This window comes from Falco peregrinus, chromosome 1 (assembly GCF_023634155.1).
Source record: "Falco peregrinus isolate bFalPer1 chromosome 1, bFalPer1.pri, whole genome shotgun sequence".
Classification (NCBI taxonomy): Eukaryota; Metazoa; Chordata; class Aves; order Falconiformes; family Falconidae; genus Falco; species Falco peregrinus.
In genome coordinates, this window is record NC_073721.1 from 126,919,663 (window position 1) to 126,944,677 (window position 25,015).

At 44.5% G+C, this 25,015-nt stretch overlaps 2 protein-coding genes across 2 annotated transcripts in view; one reads left to right on the forward strand and one right to left on the reverse strand.

The window, feature by feature from the left end:
* Nucleotides 1–12,233: 12,233 nt before the first annotated feature.
* On the reverse strand, nucleotides 12,234–20,416 carry CIAO2A (cytosolic iron-sulfur assembly component 2A). Its single transcript, XM_027789518.2, has 5 exons — nucleotides 20,188–20,416; nucleotides 16,672–16,836; nucleotides 15,641–15,690; nucleotides 13,797–13,842; nucleotides 12,234–12,711 (listed from the first exon to the last, which is right to left on the reverse strand). Exons 1-5 carry the CDS (start codon nucleotides 20,312–20,314, stop codon nucleotides 12,614–12,616), a joined length of 486 nt encoding a protein of 161 aa, XP_027645319.1. The 5' UTR covers nucleotides 20,315–20,416; the 3' UTR covers nucleotides 12,234–12,613.
* A 651-nt stretch (nucleotides 20,417–21,067) lies between these two features.
* Nucleotides 21,068–25,015, forward strand: part of SPG11 (SPG11 vesicle trafficking associated, spatacsin) — a 35,329-nt gene continuing 31,381 nt past the window's right edge. Inside the window, exons 1-4 of the mRNA XM_013300802.3 lie at nucleotides 21,068–21,364; nucleotides 22,386–22,564; nucleotides 23,377–23,604; nucleotides 24,398–24,596. Coding sequence (XP_013156256.2) covers nucleotides 21,153–21,364; nucleotides 22,386–22,564; nucleotides 23,377–23,604; nucleotides 24,398–24,596 — 818 coding nt within the window. The 5' untranslated portion in view covers nucleotides 21,068–21,152. The remainder of the gene's footprint in view (nucleotides 21,365–22,385; nucleotides 22,565–23,376; nucleotides 23,605–24,397; nucleotides 24,597–25,015) is intronic.

Consider the following 25,015-nt stretch of genomic DNA (forward strand, 5'->3'; position numbering starts at 1 on the left):
GAGGGTTCCTGGGCTCCACTTGCCGAAGTGCTAGAGGGGGTGACCAGGGGCTGCAGCCAAAATTGAGCAGAAATGAAAAAAAGCAGAGATCACTGGGATGTTGAGGATGGAGGAAGAAACAGCTTTGGGCAACATCATGCACATAGCTGCCGTTAGTCCCACACTCAGGTTTACTAGCCCCAGTCTGCCCGGGAGTTGTCAAGACGCTTTGTCAGTAAGAGTATTTCCTTTTATTTGATAAAAGACAGACATATTTTTATGTTTAAGAATATATTCAGGGAAGTAAGTGGCTGAAACAGCTCCTTGTGAGCCAGGTCTTTGGTAAATACCTGACTGCACTGGAGTTTGAAAACAATTGTCCCTTCGCATTCAAATGGCTTCAACCCCAGGGACTTTGGAAGGGAGAGGTTGGAGGGATCCAGACAGATCTGGCTCCCCCCAGCAGATGTGGGGTTTTGACCAAAAGTTGTGATGCTCTGTCTTAAAATGGTTGCCATGGTGCTGGCAAATCTTGGGTACAGATACTGCAGGGGTCCTGAGCTCAAGGGTCCTGTTGGTGCTTGGAGATCTGAGAGCATCCCTCCGCAGGAATCTCCAGGGTGGCTATCGATCCCAGGGCAGCTGCCTTCTGCGCTACTTTAAAAATCAAAACCTAAATGTTTCAGCATCTTTTAAAGAAGGGAAGAGCTGAGGGGAAGTGAAAGACAAAATTCTGAGTAGTGGAAAAAGGTAAAACCCAACACAACCCAAATACAGAAAGTTTAAACCAGGAAAGTTTATATTTTTGGCAAGTAAAGCTTCCCAATGATTAGGAACTGCCTTTCCAAAATTCTTCTAAGAGGTTGCACTGAGCTTCTAGATTTTAGATTTATCCTGTTCCCAAAGTAATCCAATGCCCAAGCTGCCTTGGAAGCTGGGCTGAGTTGCTTTAGGAAAACAAATGCAGCCACGGTCTGTCCAAGCCTCCTCCGCCAGTTCCTTCCCCCGTGCCCCCTGGGCACCTGGCTGACCCCAGCCCCCCCGTACACCCAGCACCAGGCTCTGACAGACACTCCTAAGTAGTCTTGTCCGATATTTTCCACAGAGGAAACAGAACAAACAATATGGTTTTGGAGGAGGATTTCAGCTAAGTTTCCTGCAATCTATTGTAACCTCCAGCTGGTACTTACCGAACGGGGAAAGAATTGCTCACAGGTTTCACTTGACGGTTTTTGGACTCACAGATGATAAATCCAAAGAAGGCGGATTTGGAACAAGGGAAAACTTTAATGTTGCACAGGCTTCATTCTCGAGAAAACGTTAATGGAGTTAATTTTAAAAATAACTTGATTCTGGAGCCAATCAACTCCAAAGTGTACATTTCAAATGCTCGTCTCAGATGTGGTTTGGTAGCTGGAGGCTGTTAGAGCAGCTTGGGGTGCACGAGGGCTATTACGGGCGGCTCAGACAAAAACAGAAGATGATTTAAGTTTGTCTTAAGTTTAGTGCAAATTCAGGGTGAACTAACCCCCTTAGCTAGGCCACTTGCTGCTTCACAGTAATATTTAAACCTGGTCAGTTGGCTGTGTTCATTACAGAAATACTGATTTATATAAAAGATCTTTCTTCCCAGATTTTACTGTTTTCCAGCCTGCAGCTGTGGCTCCTGTTCCAGCTGTCCTGACATCCACAAAACTGAACTTCCAAAGGGCTTTGCCTGGTTTTCTTCAGAACCAATTGTAAATATAAAACCTCCCTGAAATATTTTTAGTTTCCCCATAGGCTTTCAGTTTGTCCTTTTATTTAAACATTTGATCTTGCTACAGGTCAGCCAGGTAACCCATTGACATCAAGGCACCATTGAGGTTGGCTGTGCTCAGCACTGGGGAGGCACCAGAGTCCCCAGTTCTTCTCCCACCTCCATCCAGCATCTTTTTAACAACCTTTTCTCACCCTCATCCTTACTAGAGGTAGGAGTAAATTGGCCATCTCCACACCATGTCCAATGGGGGAGCCCGGTCCAGCCCAGTTTCTGGAGACAGATGGCAGGTGTTATTTAAAAAAAAAGATTTGTAAGATGTGAAAGCTGCTTTTTAGTGGGCAGTAAACAACATGGGCAAGAACTGGGTTAGAATCCAGTGGGAAATTGGTGAAGAAGGCTTGTGACTTTAAAAGGAGACTGAAGTCAGTGTTGTTAAACCCCACACAGGCTGGGGAAGAGGAATGGAAGGTGGTCAGACCAAGCCCCCTGCCCTGCAGAGCTGCACAGTTGCATCATTACTTACCCCAAGAGTGTTTTTGGCTGCCTGAGCAAGAATTGTCCCCAGGTGGTGACGGTGGGACAGGAGAGATTGGGAAGGGGAAGAGCCATACAGAACTATTAGATATAACTAAAATAATGAGGCCTTCTAAAAAAAGCTGAGCCCAAGGTCTTGTCCATCAGCACAGCTTAGTCAAAGGAAGCAGCTTGCAGAAGTTCATCAGTGCAAACTTATACTGAGCTCAGCCAGCTTTGCTGGGGAGGCTTCCCCAAGCAAGGAGAGACTTGGAAAACCAACGGAGATGTGAACCTGCTGAACCTGGGGTAAGGAAGCCTGGTGGCTTCAGCGTGAGCAGCAGGGAGAGGCCACGGGGGTACGGCAGGCGTTCAGCATCGCCGGTGATGGGCAGGGGTGTTGGGTGCTCCCCAGCCCCGCAGTCACTGCTGGGCTGCGATTGCCCAGGGACTGGGCAGGGCTGTCCTGCAGGGTTTCTTTTTCCAGGGGAAAGAAAGGAATGGGAGTATTTTAAACAGTCACCTCGGCTGGTTGATGGGGAGATGCGTGACCAGGAGATGGGGGACCAGCAGCAGCATCCCAGCAATCAGCAGCAGGGTGGTGCTTGCAAACACTTTGAGGCTCCTCCTGATTGCAGCATCGCAGAACCTACATGAAGAAGACATTAGGGCAGTAAGCTGTAGCTCGTGTTTTGCTGTTGCATCTATTTATTCATCAGGATCTCCTAAAAGCCTCTCTGAGAGGAGCCAGAGGCTTTTGGCCTCATGTTAGAAATCAGACCTCGTGCCTCCCTTGGTCACCTCCAGACATTTCCAAAGAGCTGGAGACAGGAAGGAACTGAGAGCTCATTAATTGGGAAGCAGCAGGCATTTTATGGAGGAGGTTGTTTATGTCTCTTATTAACAATAACACTTAAAACCCTTCCGCATCTCAAGAAGCAGCTGAGTCACCCTCTCAGAGCACCTGTGTTTTGCAGGCTCTTAAATCTTACCCAGGTGCTTCTGTCCACACCAGGTGATCTCATCTGGAGCATTTTAATCCTCAAAAAGCCAAAGACGTCATCAGTCCTTCATCAGCTGCAACAACTGGTTGGACTTGATGATCTTAAGGGTCTTTTTCAACCTAAACAATTCTACAGTTCTGTGATTCTATGACCAGTGATGGATGCGGTCCCACCTGAGCATGCAAGGAGACAACAAAGTCCACAAGACCCAGGAATAGCTCACAACATCCATCCATGCCTCTTCAGCTAAGAATGAGATGTTTTTATTTTCTCTTATTCTTAAAACCCTTGTACTACACAGAAAGGTTTCACAAGCATGGCCTTGAGGGTCAGAAAAGCAGAGGCCAGACAGCAAGAAAAGGATTTGAAGAATTTAGCTGTTTTATCTTTTTTTTGGCTTTTGTATGACGGCTGATTGCAGTCAGCTGCTCTGGGTGGGGGGCTCAGGCAGGGGAACAGCCATCACCCAACTGCTTTGGGGTGCTGAGCCCCAGCAGTGCTCCAGCAGGTCACAGCCACCCCGGGGCTGCCATTGCAGGCAGCAGGGCTGTACAAATGGGTCATGGGGTTTGTTTGCAAAAACTTTACATGGGGGTGTATTAGTCACTACAGATGGTAAAGGAGCAGTTGCATATAGAGATCGAGCTACTTTTAGCATATAGGTATTTCTAAATATTTACATCCAGTGATGCTGAGCTCTCCTTGAAGCACAAATGCAAGTCAGCAACTGAGGGTCCCAAGGAGGTAAGCAAACGGTCCCTTTACCTCACAGTTTACACCTCGCTTGCAAGGACTTGCAGCCTGGTGATCTGGGATTGGAAATGTGATTTCAAATCTGTTATGTCCTCCCTGGAAAAACAGAAGCTGCTACAAATGCCTTTGCATGCCGTGGGAGCCCAGCAAAGGGGCAAGAGGACAATGCTGGCTCCTTCAGGAGGAACTGGAGGTGGGGAAGGGCTTGCCTCCATGCTTACGCTGTGGTTTGAGGCTGTGCTGGGCAAGGCAGAGCCGTGGGGCAGGAGCTGACCCTGGGCTCGGGAAACTTCCCTCCTGCCAGGCGGGCGATCTGGGATGAAAGTGCCACACTAGCACCCGCCCTGGCTGGGGTGCCCATGCTGCACACGTGGTGGCAGGGGCTGCTGTGCTGTCTTCTGCTTCCTTTCACATCCCTGCAGATACTCCCTGGATTCCTCCGAGCCTCTGGCAGAGGTGTAACCCCCGGTGCCCGCAGTCCTGCCGTGAAAGGTGCCTCCTCTGCCATGGGCAGGAGCAGAGTGCCAAAACCCTGCAGAAGCCACCGCAGCTCACATCAGACTGCCAGCATTAGCTCCTCCACTTCCCAGTTTATCCGCAGCTTCTCCAGCAAACACCTGGACTGCCCTCCAACCACATGAGATGCTAGCCTGGTGCCAGATAGCTGCCGAGAAGCGGGGCAGCCCAGCTGGGATACTGGGAGAGCATGCCGACTGAGACGGGCAGCAGGAGCCCAGGGCAGGGATGCTCCTCACCCAGCAGACAGAAATGACTGGTTGTAGCATCACTCTGTGGCTTGTTGGTGCCCTCTGCAGTCGGTTCTCCTTATTGAAAATGCAAAATATTAATAATAACAGGAAGGGACAATTTTACTACTTGCTGATAGTGAGGACAGTTGACACGTGCCTGTCTTCCCGAGTTTCAAGAAACAGCCTATGTTCCTCAGGCACCTAAGATCCTGCCCAATATGACCCTCCTTGACCTGTTCCACCAGTCCATGACCTGCTCACTGCCCGTTGCTCTGCTGCCACGCAGTGTGGCTTTGCCACCCCGGTGACCTCAAAACCCTGCGGCTGCGGTGGGAGCGCAGCATCTGCCCACCCTGGTCTGCAGGGCAGCAGCGACAGGGAGAGACAAAGCTCCTAACCCCACTTTACATGGAAATGCTGAAAAGTGTGCTGGCTCTGAAGGTACCCTCTGAGCTGACAGAGCCCAGCCCTGGGGAGCCACCTCCCAGTCCCCATCCCCGGAGGAACTGGCAATATTCCTGGTTTCAGAGACCTGCTTTAGAGATCAGATCCATTTTTCCTGAATTGCCACTCTGAAGAAAAACATTAGCCTCCATGCTCCAGCACAAAGCCATCAGTGCTAATGATCCCAGAATCAAGGAAGCGGAAACTGCAGGACCAAGGAAAGCCCTCTTACAGCCAGCACAGACTGGTCGGGGCTGGAAGGGGCCTCTGGAGATCGTCCAGTCCAGCCCCTGCTACAGCAGGTTCTCCCACAGCAGGCTGCACAGAGTCACATCCAGGTGGGTTTTGGATGTCTCCAGGGAAGGAGACTCCACAGCCCCTCTGGGCAGCCTGTCCCAGTGCTCAGTCACCCTCAAAGTAAAGAAGTTTTTCCTTTATCAGCGCCCTGTTCCCTGTGCAAAGCTTTAGTCTGAGACAGGAACACCATTTCAGCGGCGCAGCCTGAGGCTGCACACAGGCACCAGGCACTCAGCAAACTACCAGGCAACTTAGCCAAGAAGAGGAGCTGCGTATCTCGTGGCTGCAGTACTTCACAAAACCATATTGCTCACAGCAGGTATCTTCATTCTGAAAAGAAAGTATCAACCCTCTCGCTGGACAGCAGAAAAAACCCACCAAGTTCCAGGAAAACAGCTGGCAGATAATGCCAGTTCACGTTCACAGGTTCATTTAACACGTCCCTGTAGGGCATTTATCTTCCTATAGTAACCTCTTCAAGGTAGCGAGGCTGTAATGCGGGACGCGCTCCGGCTGCGCTGCGCAGTGATGCACTCTTGTTCCTTCCCCCAGGTTTCAGAAAGTCAAACTGCCTGGGCAGTAAAATACATTCTGTGCAGGGATGCTTCGTTCTCCTGGAAGAGACAGAAGCGGAAGGAGGTGCCTTAAATCTGGTTCAAAGTTAAAAAAAAAACAAATTTGCTTTTCCCGAATTGATTTTTTTCCAAGCCAGGGCTGAGGTTCTTTATTGATAAAAGTCCTTCCCTGGCACTTCCCCAGATCTGTTAGGCACAGGGGCATCCCTGCCTGCATCCTCTCCAGTCCTCTCTAGATGGGGTTTTCTTACTTTTTGGTCTACTGCAAATTCATTACTTAAGCAAATGTTTCCTAAGACCTTGGTTAGAATAACTCACTGCTTCCCAGGAGGTCTTCCTCACGTACCTCGCTTAAGACAGCCCGTCCCTGGTACCTCCAGGCAGCTGCCTGATGCACGCGTACGTTCAGTAACACAAATCTGTGCTGGCGGGTGCTGAAACCCTGCGGGCACACAGCAGAAAGCTGTTACCAAAAATGACATTATATCTTGGAAATTATGTTTTACCACAGCTACATTTGCTGGCCTGGTTAGACCTCAGCTATACAGTATTTCTAGAAAATAGCATCTTTTGATCATCTGTCGAGCAAAACATCATCTGCAAAAATCCGTTTTAGTGGGTTTAGTAGTTTGAAATAGACCTGCGCTACTCAGGAAGCTAAACAAGCTGCAGATGTCCCACTTGTCACTTTATCTCAGTGTCACTGACACCAAGAAAATCCCTTGTGTAAAGCTTCCAGAACAACTGGCTCTTCAGAGCTGAAGACCTTCTCCGGGCAGGAGTTTTGTCCTCCAACAAAAGTAAAGTTTTTAAAAACCCAGGTCACAAGCTCCGTCTATCACTGTGACTAAGCAGGAGTTAGCAATTGCAACTGAAACACAAGATGGTTCCCGGTTTCATGCAAAAGTCTTGGAAACCAAATCCATCTCTCAGGGAAGCTGCAAGGCTTTGCTGGACTCGTCCGGACGCAAATAGCCTGCGGGGTGGGCAGCTCTGAGGGTGTCTGAAGCAGCGGAAGCCGGCATTGCTGCAGGAGAAATAACACTCTGAAGTTCCATATTGGCATTTAGAAATATTTTAGCCATCTCTGGCCCGATACCATCAGCAGCATGGAGACTGGGGCTACAGACGGCTTCCAAGTGCTCATGTGCAGCGAGATGCTGAACAGCACTCACCTGCTGTCCTCAGCCCTTTATGTGCAAATCTCACACTCACTTATCACATTACAATCCAGAAGCTGTTTATTTAAATTAAAGGTTATTTGAAACAGGTTGAGACTCTGAAAGGATGACTTGGAGCATTTTTGTGTTGGATCAGGGAATGGAATAAGATAACCCCCTTGGGATTAAATTTCTAGAGAAATAAAGCAAATCATTGCAGTTTCCCTCCCCCAGAAAAGCCTCTTCCTTTTCCCAAGGTATTTTTCATGGTGTTTAAGGATATACTTACATGTAAGTTGGAACAGTTAGTGTAATTTGAGCACAAATTACCCTCCCAAAGCCTGCTGAATTTTGCGGGAGGCTTTGCTCGTGGTCAATAGGCTTTAAGCACACAACGGGCACCAGTAATTCTGCAATGCAAACCGCATGGGTACGGGCAGAGCCCTCCCTCCTGCTCACAGACTTTCATCCCTTGAAAACTATTTAGCAGAAGCTTCCTCTGGGACATATGATTCAAATGAAAACGGATCCATCAAACAGCTGTCTCTGGACTGTGGCAAAATCCAAGTAGGGAATAGAAAAAGCAGCTGCACCTGCGGGTACATGGGGTGATGCAGAAGCAGGTACCACAGGACTGAGCACAGGTGGGGAAATCCAAAACCTCTCTGCATCCTCCCCTCTGTGTAAAACCATTACTTTAAGAGATATCTCCCTCCTGTAACTATTTTTGACGGGCAATGCCAGATGCATTGCAATTAAAGCTTTGTGTTCATTTCAGTGTAAAGCTGAAACTGTTGCCCGTTTCCTTCCTTTGATGAATGCTGACAAGCAGGGTCTCTGCTTACATAGCAACGGCATGAAGATGTGCTTGTCTGGCGCAAGGCACGTTTAATCAAAACAAGATTTTCTTATTTTTCTCTTGCTGCTTTCTATGTGGGAGTTGATCCATCAGTAAGAAGCTTCAACAGCTCATGGAAATGTCATCAAAATGGTGTATTGTGCTACAAAAATACTAAATTTCTTGCTTTTAAAAAAAAGAATTGTTATCAAGTGGGAAAGAAAATCCATTCAGTTTATAGGCCTACTAGAGCAGGACGTTATTTGATCATTCAGTCAATGGCATCCTGGTACGATGCTTAAAGAAGTATTTTCATTAAAATCCACCCAGGACAAGAAATATTCTCATGTAATAAATACCAACCAAAGCAAACAGTTATGTTTACATTTCTTGTCGTTATAACATTTTAAAGTAATGCTTAAAAATATCAGAATGATTAAAAATGGCTTGGGTAGAAATAACTAATAAACTTTTGTCTTGTCAATCACCAGCACTCGATGCAAGTAGCTTTGCCACAGAGATTTCATCAAACCCACCCAAAGAGCAGTGGCAGAAGGAGCATCCAAACAACTGCCAACGTCAAAGGCATTTCACTTTTATACTTAAAATGCACTTCTGGAGCACAATTTACACCTGCAGCATGCTGAACGACAGACAGAACCACTCTAAAATTTAAGTGATACAAATCCAGATCTCTCTTTAATGCAGTATTCTTGAACACATCTCTTACTACAAACACGTAAGAGCGTTTAGGGGTTTTCTTCATTGCTTGAGTCTCACACTTGAAAACGGACCTCTCCCATCTAGTTCCTGGAATCTCGGCATGAAAGATCAAACCTGTGAGTTCTGGTGTAGCAGGAGACAAGGAGGAAAAAAAGGCATGTAATTGCTATTTTGAGATGTCTGGTGGTAACAAGTTTTCTCAAGGGATGAAAATTTTCTGGGAAAGTTTCTGCTTGAAGGCAAAAAATGTAAATTGTAGAACTGGAAGATAAAGAGACAGCTCTGAGGGAGAACTCCCCAGTCTCTAATGGCAGCTTTAAACCAGAGTAAACTGGAACTCCGATAAAGCAAATTATCTTTGCCCCCATATATTTACATCTTGGACCATTATTAAGTAGCCTACTAAAAGCAAAGACAAAGAGCAAACAGTAACAGCCTTGGAGCTGTGGTTACCCTCACCCTTGCCAGGAGCCTTGTGTGTTCTCAGCCATCCCCTGCGCCGGCAGCAGCCCAGGACCCGGGATACAGAAACCAGGCAGCTGGTGGGTGTGCTAGGCTTCCCTTCGAGGCAAAAGGACATGATCTTAAAGAATGAAAAAAGGAAAACAAAAGAAGGAGGAAGGGAAGGCACAGGTTTTTTGAAAGCTCCTGAACACAAGAGAGCAAGTCCAGAGGAGGGCCATGAAGATGATCCAGTGGCTGGAACACCTCTCCTACGGAAAGTCTGGAAGAGTTGGGGTTGTTCAGCCTGGAGAAGAAAAGGCTCTGGAGAGACTGTACAGCACTTAAAGGGGGCTTATAAGAAAGCTGGAGATATATTTTTTTACCAGGGCCTGAAATGCTAGGACCAGGGATTACAGTTTTAAACAAAAAGAGGGTAGATTTTTATTAGATAGAAGGAAGAAATTCTTCCCTGTGAGGGTGGTGAGGCTGGCGAGGCTGGCACAGGCTGCCCAGAGATGCTGTGGGTGCCCCATCCCTGGACAGGGCTTTGAACAATCTAATCCAGTGGAAGTTGCCCCTGGCAGGGGGCTGGATCTTTAAAGGTCCAATCTTCCAACCCAAACTGTTCTGTGATGGCGTGCTCTTTCCTCAACACTCCCCCTCATGGGGAAGCACTTCCAAAACATTTCTAGCTTTGCTCATTTCCTTCTCTCCAGAAATCATAGTTAAAAAATCCTTTGCTTTTGTTTCTCCCCTTTCAAAAAGGAGGGGGGAAAATGACATATTGCTTCTACTTAATAGAAACAAAGTCAGTTTACATTTATTTTTAAAATGGAAATCGAGACTCTTCTGTATGGAGTATTACACTCTTTTACACTGACTTTGTGCAGAATTTCAAACATTGCCTTAAAGCCATTTTGGATGCGATGCAGGACAGCAAGTCTTATGGAGCAATGAACAAAAACAGAAGTTTCAAGGAACAGTACAAGCGTCATAGTACATCATGGTTTAGCAATTCAAAAACTTTTGGAAGAAGAGCTGTATTAGAAGTACTGGGCTGATGATGACAAGTAACTACAAAGAATAAATCCTTTATATTGAACTGAACTGCAAAATGTATTTACTTAAACTACAATTTGCAATGGCTATCATCTAACTAGTTTATTAAAGAGCAAACAGTGGGGAAGAAAAACATTGCTCTTGTTCTATACTTCTGTTTTAATGGCATGGCACAGCAAAGCATCTCTACCTGTTTTCCATAGAAAACAAATTGGTTTATGTAAGTAGTGACCATTTAATGAGTCTTCCCAGCTGAAAAAACAACCCAAACAAAAACAAAAAAAAAAACCAACCAAGGAAACAAAAAAAAAACCCCAACAGAAAACTTTGCAAAATGTGTCTTCTAGGATACTTCATGATAGACCATTCCAGCAGGAGTCTAAATACACAGATTTTAAGTTTTGCCCAAAGTAGGATTTGAAAAAAAATATTGGTCCATGGGTTTTTTATTTATTTTGGAAAAAGTACCAAGTTTTTAATTTCCCATGCAATCAAGTAGCTAATTCCCTTCATATTCTGCTGAATACCTGAGGTAGTAGGCAGAGCAGTGTCCCACACAATTAAGCTTACATCTAATTACACTTCACAGAAGCATCCACAGAAGGTGCTGCTTAACAACATACACCTCTCAAGCTAAATTCAAAATGAGCAATGAGGGCACAAAGGCTTTTGAAATTTACGTAAAATTTAACTGAAGCCAAGTAAGTGAAGTTAAGAAAAGTAATTTTCCACACACATGCCAGAACTGACAGCTCTGCAGATGTGCAGTAACCTATGGAAAACGGGGACTGTTCTCTCCCCCACCTTCCCCCCACCTCTTTGTTTTTTTGGGGTTGTTTTGTTTCGTTTTGTTTGTTTGTTTGTTTTTAAGATAACTTTGGCACTGAAAGCAGGGAGATTACAAGCTTTTGTTGGCACAGCTGTGACATGTGTCGGGATACTCATTTACAACGGGAAAAATTTCTCCCACTGATTATAACGCGTAGCCTAGCTGGAGTCCATTCAATCATTCCATGCCTTCAGGAAAGCTTTATGTGGCTTATTATTAAAATGGTTACAAATCCCTGAAATCTCAACAGATGTTTGCACTGAACTCCCAAGGATTTCTCACCGTTTAACCAAACACAAGCTCCCTAGAGTAATCACTGTTTCACGGAGGAACAGCTCCCTAAATCTCTCATGAACCACTGCAGGGGATAACTACTAGACACTGGCCAGATAACACACCCCTGGGATACCCAAATAGTTTGTCAGTGCCATGGGGCAAGAGATGGATGGCAGCAGCCTCTCCCCCTACACACACACATTTACCACTGCGGCCCTCCTGTGGCTGTACAGCAGATGCTGAGCATCACTTCCACTGGGAGAGAAACAGCTGGGAGAAATATCTGCTTAATTCTTCCAGGAAAGGTAAATTCATGGTCAAATCTACAGCTGCAATGGAAACTAATCCAAGAGAACTTCTCCAGGGAGAAAACATGACAGCTGGCAACATTACGGATACCCCAGATAAGACTTGTGAGGGAGCAGCAAAAAGAAACAGGACAGTGGGAACCAAAGGAATGAATGAAGGGCTGTGGGGTTCTCTCACCTTCCACACTGCAGGTAAGTCGTAAGAAAAGCAGCATCAAACTGGCAATACCTTGTCCATAGGAAAACTTCACCCTCAGGATAATTATAAAGCAAAGCCTCCAGAATCAGAAACATGTACTAAACAGGGGAAAAAAAGCACAAATATTTAGCAGGAATAGCATCCCCGTAAAAATCTACCTTGTTCTAGCCCAGTCCCTTTGTTCCAAATTCTTTCTCTGAATTCATCTCAGCTTTAACGTGTTTATCAACAAAGAACTTCAATTAAATTGTTTCCTTCTCCAACCATCTAAACCTAAGCTTAAAGAAAAAAAAAGACAATTTCTGAACTCAGAAAGCAGCATTTCAGTACAAGAATCTGGTTTATTTTTACAGTGCAGTGATTGAAACAATGTAGAAATTTAACTTGCAAAATGGAATTTATATCACAATGTCTGTCAGAAGGCAATACGTATGTGTTGTTTTGCTTTAATCATAAAATATTTCTCTGGACACCAGAAATTACAAATGCTTAACACTATACACTCCACTTTATTTTTAGAGACTAATTTATCATAATTTAAATCTATCTTATAAACAATTTCTTTTAAAAAACATGTGGAAGATAGAAAGAACTCAAGTATTAAACTCAAGGCCTTGATTATTATTATTTTCTTTTTTTTTTTTTTTAAACAAAGGTATTTTAAGAAATGTATCAAAATGATTAACTCTGTATTATAGCTACTAGTCAGGCTCCGTAACACACTGCTCCACAATTTCACGCAAGTTTGGATTCTCCATCGCAGCTGCTACTCTCTCTTTGTCATTGATTTGCTTGTTGACTGCAAGACATCACATAAAAAGCAAAGTCAGAAGTAGTTTTCAGTGGTACTTTACACATACTGCATCAGTAAGGTGACAAATACAAGATAACATAGTCCAGTGAAGGTTTTCCAAACCTAGTAAACACCCAGCTCAAAGACTGAGAAAACCTATAGTAACAGTACAGTGTGTCCACTTTCTTTTCAATTTTCTCTTTAGGTGGAAGATATTATTTGCATAATAGCCAAAACTGACATTTGTACAACAGCTTATAAAGCACTGTACAGGCAGGCATTTAAGTGGCATGGCCTAAAATAAGAAGGTTGTGCCAGACACAATAGAAGGATGACAAGGCAAGAAGAATATGTGCGTGCTCAAGAGACAGTAGTCAAAGGACAGAGGATTAGCAGGAAACTGGGAAGAAAGCAAATGAAAGCTCAGTCACAAAAAACCCATCAGAAACTGAACATTTTTGTTACTTCTCTAGTTTAGGAAAAGAATGCAAGATGCTTTTACGATACGTCTTAAAATCAAGTATGAAACTCATGACAAATTAGTAGTCCAGGTTCTCCAGGTTCAATTTCTAATCATTTAATCAAAAGAACCAATTTTCAACACACAAAGATATCTAATCCTTAAGAACAAAAAAGCCTGGGACATTGCCTGGGCAAAGGCTTTAACAGCTGCTTAAGAGAGTGATCAGCTATAGCTTCGAAAGAATGTCTATGTCCTGTAAGTTTTATTTTAAACATTGACTGAGAAACATATTTTTGTTATGTTAAGACAGGGAGACCACTCAAGTCAGGAAGCTTTTCATGTTAATTATTTTGCAACACAGTAGCAACTTCTTTTGTTATAAACACAACTTAACACCTGCAAGAACTGGGGGGGGGGGTTTGTTTGTTTTAAAAACTAAAACCACCAACAAGCATCTGTTCACAGTACCAAAACAGCTTTTGAAACAGCCTCAACTACATGTTTCATTTTAAAGCTTTAACAGCTTATTCATTTCTGAAAAGAACAGTAAGGTAGAGGAAGAAAAAGATTTCTTCAAAGAACACAAACGCACAATCTGCAACAGCAGTCATTCATAAGCTCTACTTACTGTCTTCTTCAGTGGAATGTGTACCTTCAGATATGTAGATTTCCAGCTAAAGGAGAGATCATTAATGTTAGATGCATACATCAACAGTTGAATATATTCATTACTGGAAGAAAAAAATAATCATACAGTACAGATACATGTAATTCATACTTCCTGAAAATGTTCACAGAACAAAAGGGGATCAATGTTAAGAGCTGATCTTCGGCTTCACTGCAACCCAGTCACAAGACAATCTCCTCCCCCATTTCAGAGAGGCCCCAACAATCTTTCTTCAAAATTGTGGAGCCATTCATTCCTCACTAATATCAACTGCTCTTGTGAAAAAGTACCTGCAGTTAGGCTACTGCAAACAGGGCAGAGAACTGGTACGACCTTCTCAGCAAGCTCTCTGCAGGCCACAACTCAGGAACAATTTATTTAAAAGCCACCAGAATTGCAAGTGTCACTTTCACAAGCTAAGCAGTCTTGAAAAGACATCCTTAGGAAGAGATTCCTAATAAAATGTTCCTAGTAAGTTTTGCTCAATGATGAGAATCACAGATACTCTCTTTGAAAATAGCAGTGTGATGCAGTCTCTATTTCTTGCATGGGAACAGACTGCAAGACTAGAATCGAAACAGACGTAAATCACCTTCATGCATTTACCAGGCCTGGAAAAAACAACAAAACCCCCTCACACACAGTAAGCTGCAAGGAGATCTCGAAAATTGATGTACCAAAAGAAAACCTAGTAAATAATTCCTATGCCTTTTACCTTATCTCGCTGAAGCTAAACCTATTTGTTACCATGTGTCCAGCAAAACAAATCATTGTCTGCCTATTTTTTTAGAAATGCAAGTCTCACTTCGCACTGTTTAGCTAGAAAGATGAAGCTAGCAACTATAAAAACAAAACAACAAAAAGATCAACACCAGAAATCCTCAGCTAATTAATTTATATTTGGAATTCTTTGGGGCAAGTTTCTACAGCTCTATTTAAAAGACTATGTTTGTCATAAAAGGTCCACTCTTGGCTCCTGCTAAGGCCCAAATAGCTTTCTTTAAGGATATATTAACCCCTTGTTACCTATATAGTCTCTTACTCTCCAACAGCACAGTGAGGGCTGGCCTCCGTTAGGGACAGCATACTAACCTAGGTCAGGCCATTATGCAATTTATACAACAGTTCCCAAGACACAGGTCATATATTCCTTCGATGAAGTTCCAGTTTTGAATTCTGCAGCTCCTCTAAACTCTAATGAAACCGTTCTGAAGTTTTTACTTCCTAGACGATGCCCACACAGAGCAGTGGAACTCCGCTTAATGGGTTTCCAACGGGCAACAGAGCAGTTCTCTGGCTTTCAGGGCTGCTCGCTCAGCGGGTTGATCCGCTGGAGACAACTCTCAGATACTCCAAACAGTACAGCAGAGTCAGTAACTTAATTTTATATTTATGGTGCTTAGATAGATTGAAATATTGCGGAAGGCCAAATTAATTTTCCCCAAGGCAAAAGAATGATTCCAACACTTTGTAACGTGGGGTTTGAAAACACCCTCTTTTCCACCAAGCAAGAACCCGAATGACAGCTGGTGAGGAAATCCCTCGAAACACAGTGCACTTCAGAAGTGCAGCAATAAATGGTCTTTTGTAAAGGAAAGGAATAACCGCAGTTACTCGCAGATCCCTTTGGGTGCTACGCTGTACCACAACATTCACTCCCACCATAGGTAAATGACAAGCTTTAAGAAGACCCTATCCTTAATCACATCTTGCAAGTTACTTGATCCTTGCAGCATACACACTCTTAAAGAGCACTTGGCATATACTCATGTAGTTTAAAGCACGCTCCAGAACAGATACTTTACCTTATGTCTAAAAGGCAAACATCTCTGCAGTTTTATTCTTAAACAAAGGCCTGTTTAAACAAAACAGATCAGAGATTTTCTTGTAAAATTCAAGGTTTGAGGTGCATTTTCAGAGAAGACACATTTAACAATCACAAATCACCAGTAAAATTGACAACCTTCTCCTTTTGTATTCTGAGCAGCACAAGCCACAGAGGAGGCCAAATAATGTGCAGTTTGACCCTTCGGCTGTAGCTTCTCAGTTAAGCTCCTTCCTGCTGTACAAGCTTATGAGGTCTCTAGTCTCTAAACATCTATGCTTCACTACCTATACTTTGCTTTTTAGGCAAAGCTGCAAGGGTTTGTTTGGGCATAAATACACGTACTTCTTCATTAAAGACTTACTTTCCCTTAAATCCTCAAAACAGACTGAGAAATCTTAGTGTGGATCTAAAATGGTAAAAGTTGCTAACCTTGGTACATTTAAACAAATCATTTCAGAGATCTCAAATGTGATTTTTCAGATGCAATTTCACCACAAATAAAAAGGGGGAATAAAAGAAAGCAAAACAAGCTAGTGTAGAGTCTCATACAACTTAACTGCTTTCAAACCCCTAACAGCTTAGAACTTTTTGGTATTCTGGGATTGCCTGTGGGGTTTTTTGTCCATGTGTGGGAAAAAAGAACAGCCCATAAAGTATGGGAAAGATAAGGGAGGCAATCATAAAGTTTAAACATTTTTTTAAATTTAAGAGCTAAATTTTCAATTTAACATTATTAAAATAATGGGGAGAATATAAAGAAGGAATTCTGTACCACTTCCCAGCTGATTTTTGAGAGCTTCTCTTTGAAGAGTTTCCCTAACTTGATAAAAATAGATGGATGTCCCCACATTTCTTCTAGTTTTTTTGTTTGTTTGCATTTGGTAGCAGGGTTCTCTGGTCAAACTGCTGGCAAAGCAATACTGAAATTTAACTAAAACTGATGTTATTAGACAACCTAAAATTAACTTTATGCTCATTGTTACAGATTTAATGAAAGAGAAATCTTACCAATGAGAGTAGCCAAAGAGCAATGAGGTACTGTTGGTGTAAACCTGATGATGACCAGATATTCGTCTTCACCTATCTCTTGCACTTCAACACAGCTTTCCGTTACCACTTCCAGTTCTTCTAAAGTATTAGGTTTCTCCGGGTCCCGGATAGTACGGATTATATCTAAAGCAGAAGACAAGTGACCAACAATTAAGTAGCTTTCTTGAATTTAATAAAAGGTACTTTTATTAGAAACCATCTTCCCAGCATTGTTCATTTTGCTCCTGTTCAGAAAAGACAGAGCTATAAATATCAGTGCTACATCATCTCATGAGTTGCTTCAGAACTGGGCAAATTGAGGCATTTGCTGTTCACTATGCACTAACTTTCCACATTCCAGTTCTAAACTTGCTATTATTTTTACAATTCCATTATAATGAAGAGAAATCAAAACATGCCTATTAAAAGATATGTATTACCTTTGGAACTACATGTCATGTAATACTAGCCCATCCAAAAGATATACATAGATGTAATATTTCAGATAGGTTTTCTTGCCTTTCAGGTTTTTCAAAATCTAACCGATTAACAAGACAAGCCAGATTTCCTTCTATTCTTCTCTCTGCTTCCTAGCCTGGGCCTCCCAGATAAGATTCTGAAGCCATCTTAAGGAAAGCCAATATAAAAAAAATATACTAATCCATATTTATCTGTATCCACGGTCACTTCCTTAGCTTCTAAAACATGGGGATCAACTAGGTTTAATATACCTGTATAGAAAATGATAAGCAGTGTTGCCTTCTATAGAAGCAATGTGTTCTGGATTAGCTTAAGGAGACTTCATTACACAATGAAACAGAACTACATTTATTGTTGCTTTTCCATAGAGCAAAAGGTTTTAAAGTAATATTCAAAAGCTACAATATTTGATTATAGGACACTGAAAAATTACGCACAAGAGAATATATTAATTCAGTACACTTCCTAAGAGCCTGAAAAAAATAAGTCTCTGCATTTCAATGTGTTTGCTGAGTAACGGAACACAGAAGGCAAGGCAATGAGATCTCTAGCCTGTTCACATCTGTGCCATGTACACAGCGTAACTTGAAGAAACACTAATTCTGACAGTGAAGACCAAACCTAGGAAGTTCCCAGCTGTCACCTCTCCCTCACTTCTGCCTTGTGTGCAGTTGTTTGCCCCTTAGTAATGCAAGTACGAGCATTTCTGGTATAAACAAGGTAACTAAAGGGATACAGGTTAAGATCAGTTTAAAAAAACCTAAACGTGTTAAAAAAAAAAGAATGGGTAGGTATTTTTAGCTAGCTATAGTGATTTTATGTTTAGTGTAGCCCTACCAATAGCTTTACTACAATAGCCGACTGCATTGCCAAAGCAAATGTGACAGCTGCCTTCACTACAGCAAATTACTTGAGTCTATCTTCAGGTACAGATTCACGCAGCTCTTGAGAGCTGCAAAGCTGCTTTCAGCACATTCCTGCCGTTAAGCTGCCAGGCCCAGCCTCTCCACAAGGATCCCAGGCATAGTACAACTTGGAACTAATACTGCCATACTACAGGCAGGAAGGAAGCAGGCAGCCAGTGGGCAGGAACAGTAGTTCATGTCTGTCTGGAATCCATCCGTCTGAGAAGGGTATGCCTGAAATCACAGATACAGCCTAAAGTCTCTGACTGGTGAGCAAGGAAGTTTGTACAGTTGTATAAGCTTTTACTCCTGGTACTCACCTCACCCTTCTCAGAACCTCTCACCCTCCTGCAAGGGCTACTCAGATTGCTCTCAAGACCTAGGTAATGCTTTCAGCAGGGCTGGGAAATGCTTTCCAAAGTTGTCATCGCTCCTACCATAAAAGAAAACTTGGGACGAATGAGAGAACTGAGTCCCATTCCCTGACTTCCACGGAAGCAGACAATCGCTTGAATCATTCTGCAGCTGCAGCCCCCAGCCTCTGTTTCTCTGTCTACATCATAAGGGTGTGATGCTGCTGAATTACAAACCTAGAAGACACAACAGAAGTCACAAGGCTATTTGTTCTGTGTTCCTGAAGAACTGATAATTGTCCCCTCAATTACATTAAGGATCGTGATGGTAACAAGCAAGCTGTCTAGCTTTATTAGAATATTTACCAGCAAACAGACTAATAGTCTCATTTGTCAGACCAATAACAAGTATTTTCACCTTTTTTCCATTGTTCTGGCTCTAGTATCACTTTTTGCTTAAAGTCTTAGCCAACTACTGAAGTCTAACCAAACAAGAAAATACTTCACATATACATGCAACACAGGTATCTTCACAGACACATTTCCTTGTAATTTCTGTTAAATTTCTTTCTCTATTTTTATATGTTATCCTCTTTCTGTGTGAAAAGGCCCAAGAGAAATTAATTCCTTTACCAAGCAGTGACAGGAACACTGTCACTGATTTAGCTCCGCAGTACTTCATGGATGCCTTTGGTCTTTGAAAGCTAGATTTTACACAGACAGGTGCTTTAGTTCTGCAAAGATCATGCACATGTATAACCCTCCGGATGAACTGAAATCAGCAGGACTACTCACATGCCTAATGTTCATAAGTTATTACTTAGAACCACCGATGTTTCAAAGTACCTATATTTAACCATCACTCAAGTTTTAACATCGAGTTTGCTTGACATTGTTTCCTCTTTTGTTCTTTTTAGATAAAAGTGCATACAGTGCTGCATAAAATCCTCACACTACTCCTAACTGCCGACAAAATCCCTGTGCCGGAAAGCTTGACAATGTTTTTGGATTCCTGCAAGGTCCCATGTGTAGCATTTCCAGAGGTGAGATCTCTCCAGGTTCTACCAAAAACTCAGTCATTCAAGGAACAGAAATCTCCATTTTGCTGGACTAGCTGGCTGACCTTTCTGGAATGACTTGCCTGTCCAGGTGTGTCCAGCTCCTCTTCTGTGTAAGGTGATGAAACACAAAGGGTGACCCCCCACCCCTGCAGCCCAGCCCCTTTCCCACCTGCTGGGGAGCTGGGAAGCAGCAGCAGCAGCACCCACCAGCCAAGCGGGGCAGGTTCCCTCAGCGCTCTCCTTGCTCAGGACCCCCACAGTGACCACGGCACCCCCCCATGCCAAGGTCACAGCATCCGCCAATCTCCAGACGCAGCCCGGGGCTGGGCAGAGCCAGCCGGCCCCCAAACCAGGCCCCCGCCCTTCCCTGAATATTCCCGGGCCCCCCAACACCCCAGGGGCAACCCCTCCTCGCTCCACGCCCCTGGCAGCGATCCCTGTCCTCGCACAAGCCACATACACTTGGTTCCTGCCCCGCAGGAGCAGCCACCCGCGCTCCAGCCCCTCGGGACCGCCCCCCCCCCCCCCGGGCTGCTCCCCCCCCCCCCAGCACACAGCTGGGCAGGGCCTGGCCTCCCCCACCTCACAGCCCAAGGGCACAGCAGCACCGGCCCCCAGGGCCTCTCACACACCCCTCAGCCCCTCCGCCGCCCCGAGGGGCGACCCTTGGACCCCCAACAGCCCCACGACAGTCACCGTAAACCTCGAGCGCCTTGTCCTGCTCCATGGCCTGGTTCCGGGGGGCATGGCAGCCCCTACGCAACCCGGAGTACCAGAGCACCCTGCTCAGCGTGTGCGACAGCAGCCCCAGCACCAGCGACATCCTCCCGCTCCGCCATGGGAGAGCGCGGACCGGACCCTCGCGGCCACCGTCCGCCGCCGCCAGCGGGAAGCGCCGGGCGGGGCGGGACCAGGTCACCGTTGCCGAGGCCCTGCCCGGGGCGGGGCCAGCCAGTGGCTGCTCCGCCCAGGGGCGGGGCTAAGCCGTTCCTTCAGGATTGGCGGGATTTCGGTACTGCGTGGGGTTCTTAGTGGGCTGCCTGCCTCTCTAAGCGGGCTCCTGAGGGGGTTCAGCGGCTCCGGGCAGGGCTCCCGACGGTGTCTGGGCTCTGCGGAGCTGCCGCGGCGCCGGTAGGCCCGTCCGTACGGGCACAAATACCTTCGGCATGCCGCGCTTTGCCCCGGGAAACCCCACAATTCCCAAATAACGGTGGTAACTAAGCGTCTGAGGGCCAGTGTGGGAGGGAGCCGCCATGATGTCCTTTCCAAGCTGGAGCTGCGAGATGCGGCAGGAAGAGGCGCGGGTTGGGTAGTGGGAATGAGGGGTAGGTTTGCTGTAGGTTTGGAGCTTCTTCAGACGGCTCAAGGTTAATGGTTTATTACAAGGAAGGCTGAATGTAAAGGCCCCCAGAGGCAGCCGCCTACCTCGGCCACTCTGAGCGAGAGTGGTGGCAGGCCAATCTCTGCCCGCCGGCCCTCACGGAGACTACAGTTCCCAGCGTGCATTGCGCTGGGCGCGCTGCCTGCTGGGGGTTATAGTCGCGCCACGGCACTGGTCAGCGCTGTCAGCTGACCGGAAGGAAGAGCTGCCCCATCCAAGATGGCGGCGGGAGGGGGAGTGGAAGGCAGCTAGGCCAGGGTGGCGGCCCTCCCTGAGGAGGATGGAAGGGGCGAAGCAGGAGCTGCGTGTGCTGCTGGCGCCCCTCTTGGGGGAGGCGCAGTGCTGCCTGCGGGACGCAGCCCGGGTCCGGCTGAGCAGGGGTCAGGACGCTCTGGGGAGCCTCCTGGTCCCTGGTGGGATCTACCTGGAGTCTCTGGTGCCGGGCGGAGGCGGCCGGGCCCGGGGCAGCGTCCTCCCGGGAGCCTGGGCTGAGTAAGTGGCAGGGGGCGAGCAGGGGAAGGGAGGCCGGGAGGGGCTCCCCGGCGTTGCTCTGCTTTGGTGAGAGACGCCGGGAGGACCCCAGGGGCTGAGGGCGCCGCTCGGAAGGGAGCAGCCCTGCACTGGCGAGGGCAGGCTTGAAAGCTACAGGAGGCTGAGGGGAACTTCAAATCCTGCTTTGAATGGGATGCTCTCCCCTTAAAATCCCATTGCTGAAGGGGACGTTGATTTACACCCAATTATTTGTTTACTTGTGGGTGTATTCATTATAGATGACAAAAACAGACAAGTTTTCTTCTTTTTTTGAAGTTGCTGGCTTGAGATTCTGTAGCGCCCTGACTGCTTGACTGCTTTGTTGGTCAGGGGCCAGCTGTTGTGTGTGACATTCAACAATCACAGGATGTTTTTAATTTGCTTTAGTAGCTTTTTAATGCTGAGTCAAAACCACAGTCACATTGCAGTTGCAGACATCTGCAGTATCACATGATGCCAACACTGTTACAGTGCTCTAGTCTCTTGTTTCATTCCACACCATCCTATGTGGTCTTGTAGCTGTTTCCTCTCTGCCTGCTCCCCTCCCCATACAAGGGTGGGTGTGAAGACACACGCCTGAAATGTTTCTCAACCCAAGCGAAGGGGAGGCAAAGCGTATGGAAATGGGCAATATGCTCTGCTTCTCTTGCTGACAGTACTGGTGTTCCTTCTAGAAGTCCTGAAGCAGAGTATCACTCGCATAGCATGTGTCATGGATGACTGAAGGAAAGAAACATACAAGGATAGAAACCCCCCGTATTCCTGAGATGAAGAGATGTAGGGATTCGTAAAGCACTGTCTTGCATTGCAGTCTTTGCTATGGCTGAAATGTGTTATAGTATTGGGGAGGGACGGGGTGGTGGCAGAATATTTGCTGCAAAAGATTAAAATGATACTGTCCATCATGAGTACAGTTCCAGAAACGTTCAGTATGATACGTGGAAAGAAAATAAGGTCAATAAACAAAATGTTGTATCTTCAGCTTCATGTGGGAGAATACAGAAGATCTGCAAGCAGACAAGACAAAAATACTGGCTCTTGGTAAAAGTAATGAACTGTTTGTCTATGAATTTACTAGAGAAGATGGAAAATACAACCCAGTTTCCCTGCACAGTTGTAAGGAAGATACACTTAAAAAGCACCTTGAAGTTAAAAACATTAGTGAGTAAATTTCAATGTGTATTCCATATTTGAAATTATTATAGGTCTAATTCTGCTTCACCTGGTGAAACAAACCAAGGCAATAGGATTGAACACTAGGGAAGTGTCAAATACTTTCACACTGATTTAAAGTTAGCAGCAGCAGTGTTAACGAACTTGAAAAATAATAGTGACATTTCGGCATTCAAAGATGGCTTTGTTAGAGGGAATCAAACTGTTGTAGGGTAAGGTGTTTGGATGATACAGAGTTAAAAACAAACTAATAAAACATACTTATGCAACCCTGCTGTGTCAAACTTCCCCTTTAATATTGGAACTGATGGGAAGAAAACAGACATAGGACAGCTCCTCACTAATCCTGCAAAGGCTAATTATGTGTTTAACCTTATGTTCTGTAACTAGCAAATGTAGTCTACAATTAGAATGCACGGTCTTTGCAGGACCTAGACCTTTGGTGTTCTACATGTTCTTAAACAGTTTCCCTTGCTAAAAGTATTTTTATTTCCAAGGATTGTAGCTTTTATTGTCAGTGCTGACAGAAGTAATGTTTTGTGGTGATTTTTTGTGTTTCTCATAGTATTGTCCACTTAAAAAGCCTACACTGTTTTAGGAAACTGTTCTAAAATTAGGGCTGCTGACAGGAAGTGAGTTTTAAAACAAAACAAGCCCTACCCCTCCACCCCCACCCCCGCAATCCCAACTTCTGTTAAGAGGGTAGCAGAGGATAAATTTGAGCTGTAATTTTACTGATATATCTTCACAAATCAAAAGTACCAGATCACTATAATCCTAAAATATCTTTAACTTTACAGGTCTGTCTTCAATTTTCTCCTTGAGGATACTGTCTTTTAAAAACAACAAATGCATACTTCTGCTCAATAAGTTTATTGTTGTGCATCTTACTTTTCCTGGAGAAGACTCACCCCTAGAAAAATGTGACTGCTTTACCCTTGATTTGCCTCCACAAGTTCTAGAAAGAGTAACAGATACATACTTCTGCAGGGGGATCCTGTTTCTATTAGACAGTTCTGGCTGGATTTGTATCCTTCATAACAGAGATGAGCTCTCAGTGTGAATGATCTGGAAGAACAAAGTAATTTTTATTTTCTGTCAGGGTTAAGTAGCAATTTCTTGGAAGACTTTCAGGTGTTGGTTTTGAAGATGCTTTCAATAAAGGGGTTGTGTGGCAAAGTGCTAGTTATTGTAGTAAAAAATGCCTTAGTTGTGTATCAAATGTGGATTCTCAATGTGCCACTGGAAATCTGTTTCACACTGGAGTAATGGTTTTCAGCATTTTTGATATGTGGATCTGCATATAACAGGCTTACATCTACTATCAGTAGCCTTCCTTAATTAGATCCTTTAGAAATTATTGACAAATGTGCAGGGAATAACAGCCTGGAAAACAGCTGTCTTCTATTCTAATGAATAGGAGCTCAAACCTGGCATACTGTTTCATGAGACACTCAACTTTAACCTATCCTTTATAACTTTTTTCTGACATGTATGCAAAAAAATGCAATAAAGTCACGTTACTTTTTCCTATTAATTATGTAACTGCCGATACATATTTGTCCCAGTTCACTTCTAAGTAAAAAACAAGTCTTTTGAGGTGACACAACTTTGTGTGTATGGCACCTAGCACAGTTCACTTCAGATTCTACCTAGGTGAGCTTGGAATGCTCTTGTAAAACAAACAGTTCTAAATGTTTTGTTGTGTAGCGATTGGCTTGGACCACAAAGTTAATAGAGATTCACTGTCTTCCCCTTCTATGTAATTTCTTGTTTGTGGCACAGTCTGAGGCCTGGTGTTTTCTTTGACGCTATTTAAAGATGTATTTGACTCTCTTGATGGTGTAAATCTAGGAAATATTAATGTAGCACTCTGCCAGGGAGACGTGCAGGGTGAGGACGGGAGTCCAGCCATCACATCACCACTCACTGCAGTGAAAGTGGCACACGATCTCAGTGTTGCTGTGATCATCAGTTCGGCCAACTATGCCATTTCGGTGGATCTAAACATGTACTTCAGGTGCGTTTGCAGCAGAATTCCTAAATGAAAGTTTTGAGTATGACTAACATTAAAAAGTGACTGATCTTGGTCATGTAATAGTTGAGATGCTGTCAGCTTTTTATTTTGAGTTCTGGTAGAGTGGAAATTTCACGTGTTTATAAAGTTTGCCCTTTATTATTTGCTCTGATTTATGCTCTGTCACTTTAACAAATAGGAGAACTTGGTATTGGACTTAATATTTTTTCTAGGAAGATTAGGATATGTACTGTCAGTTAGCACCTTTTAGAAATACCTTTTAGAGTATGTGATTGTAAAACTATTATGACACAGCTATACTGATATTGCTTGACAGATTAGGACTAGGTTGTAATTTCGAGGTGGTGTCCACCTCAAAGGAAATAGTATTGGTTTTTGATGGCTTACCTGGATACGTTTTT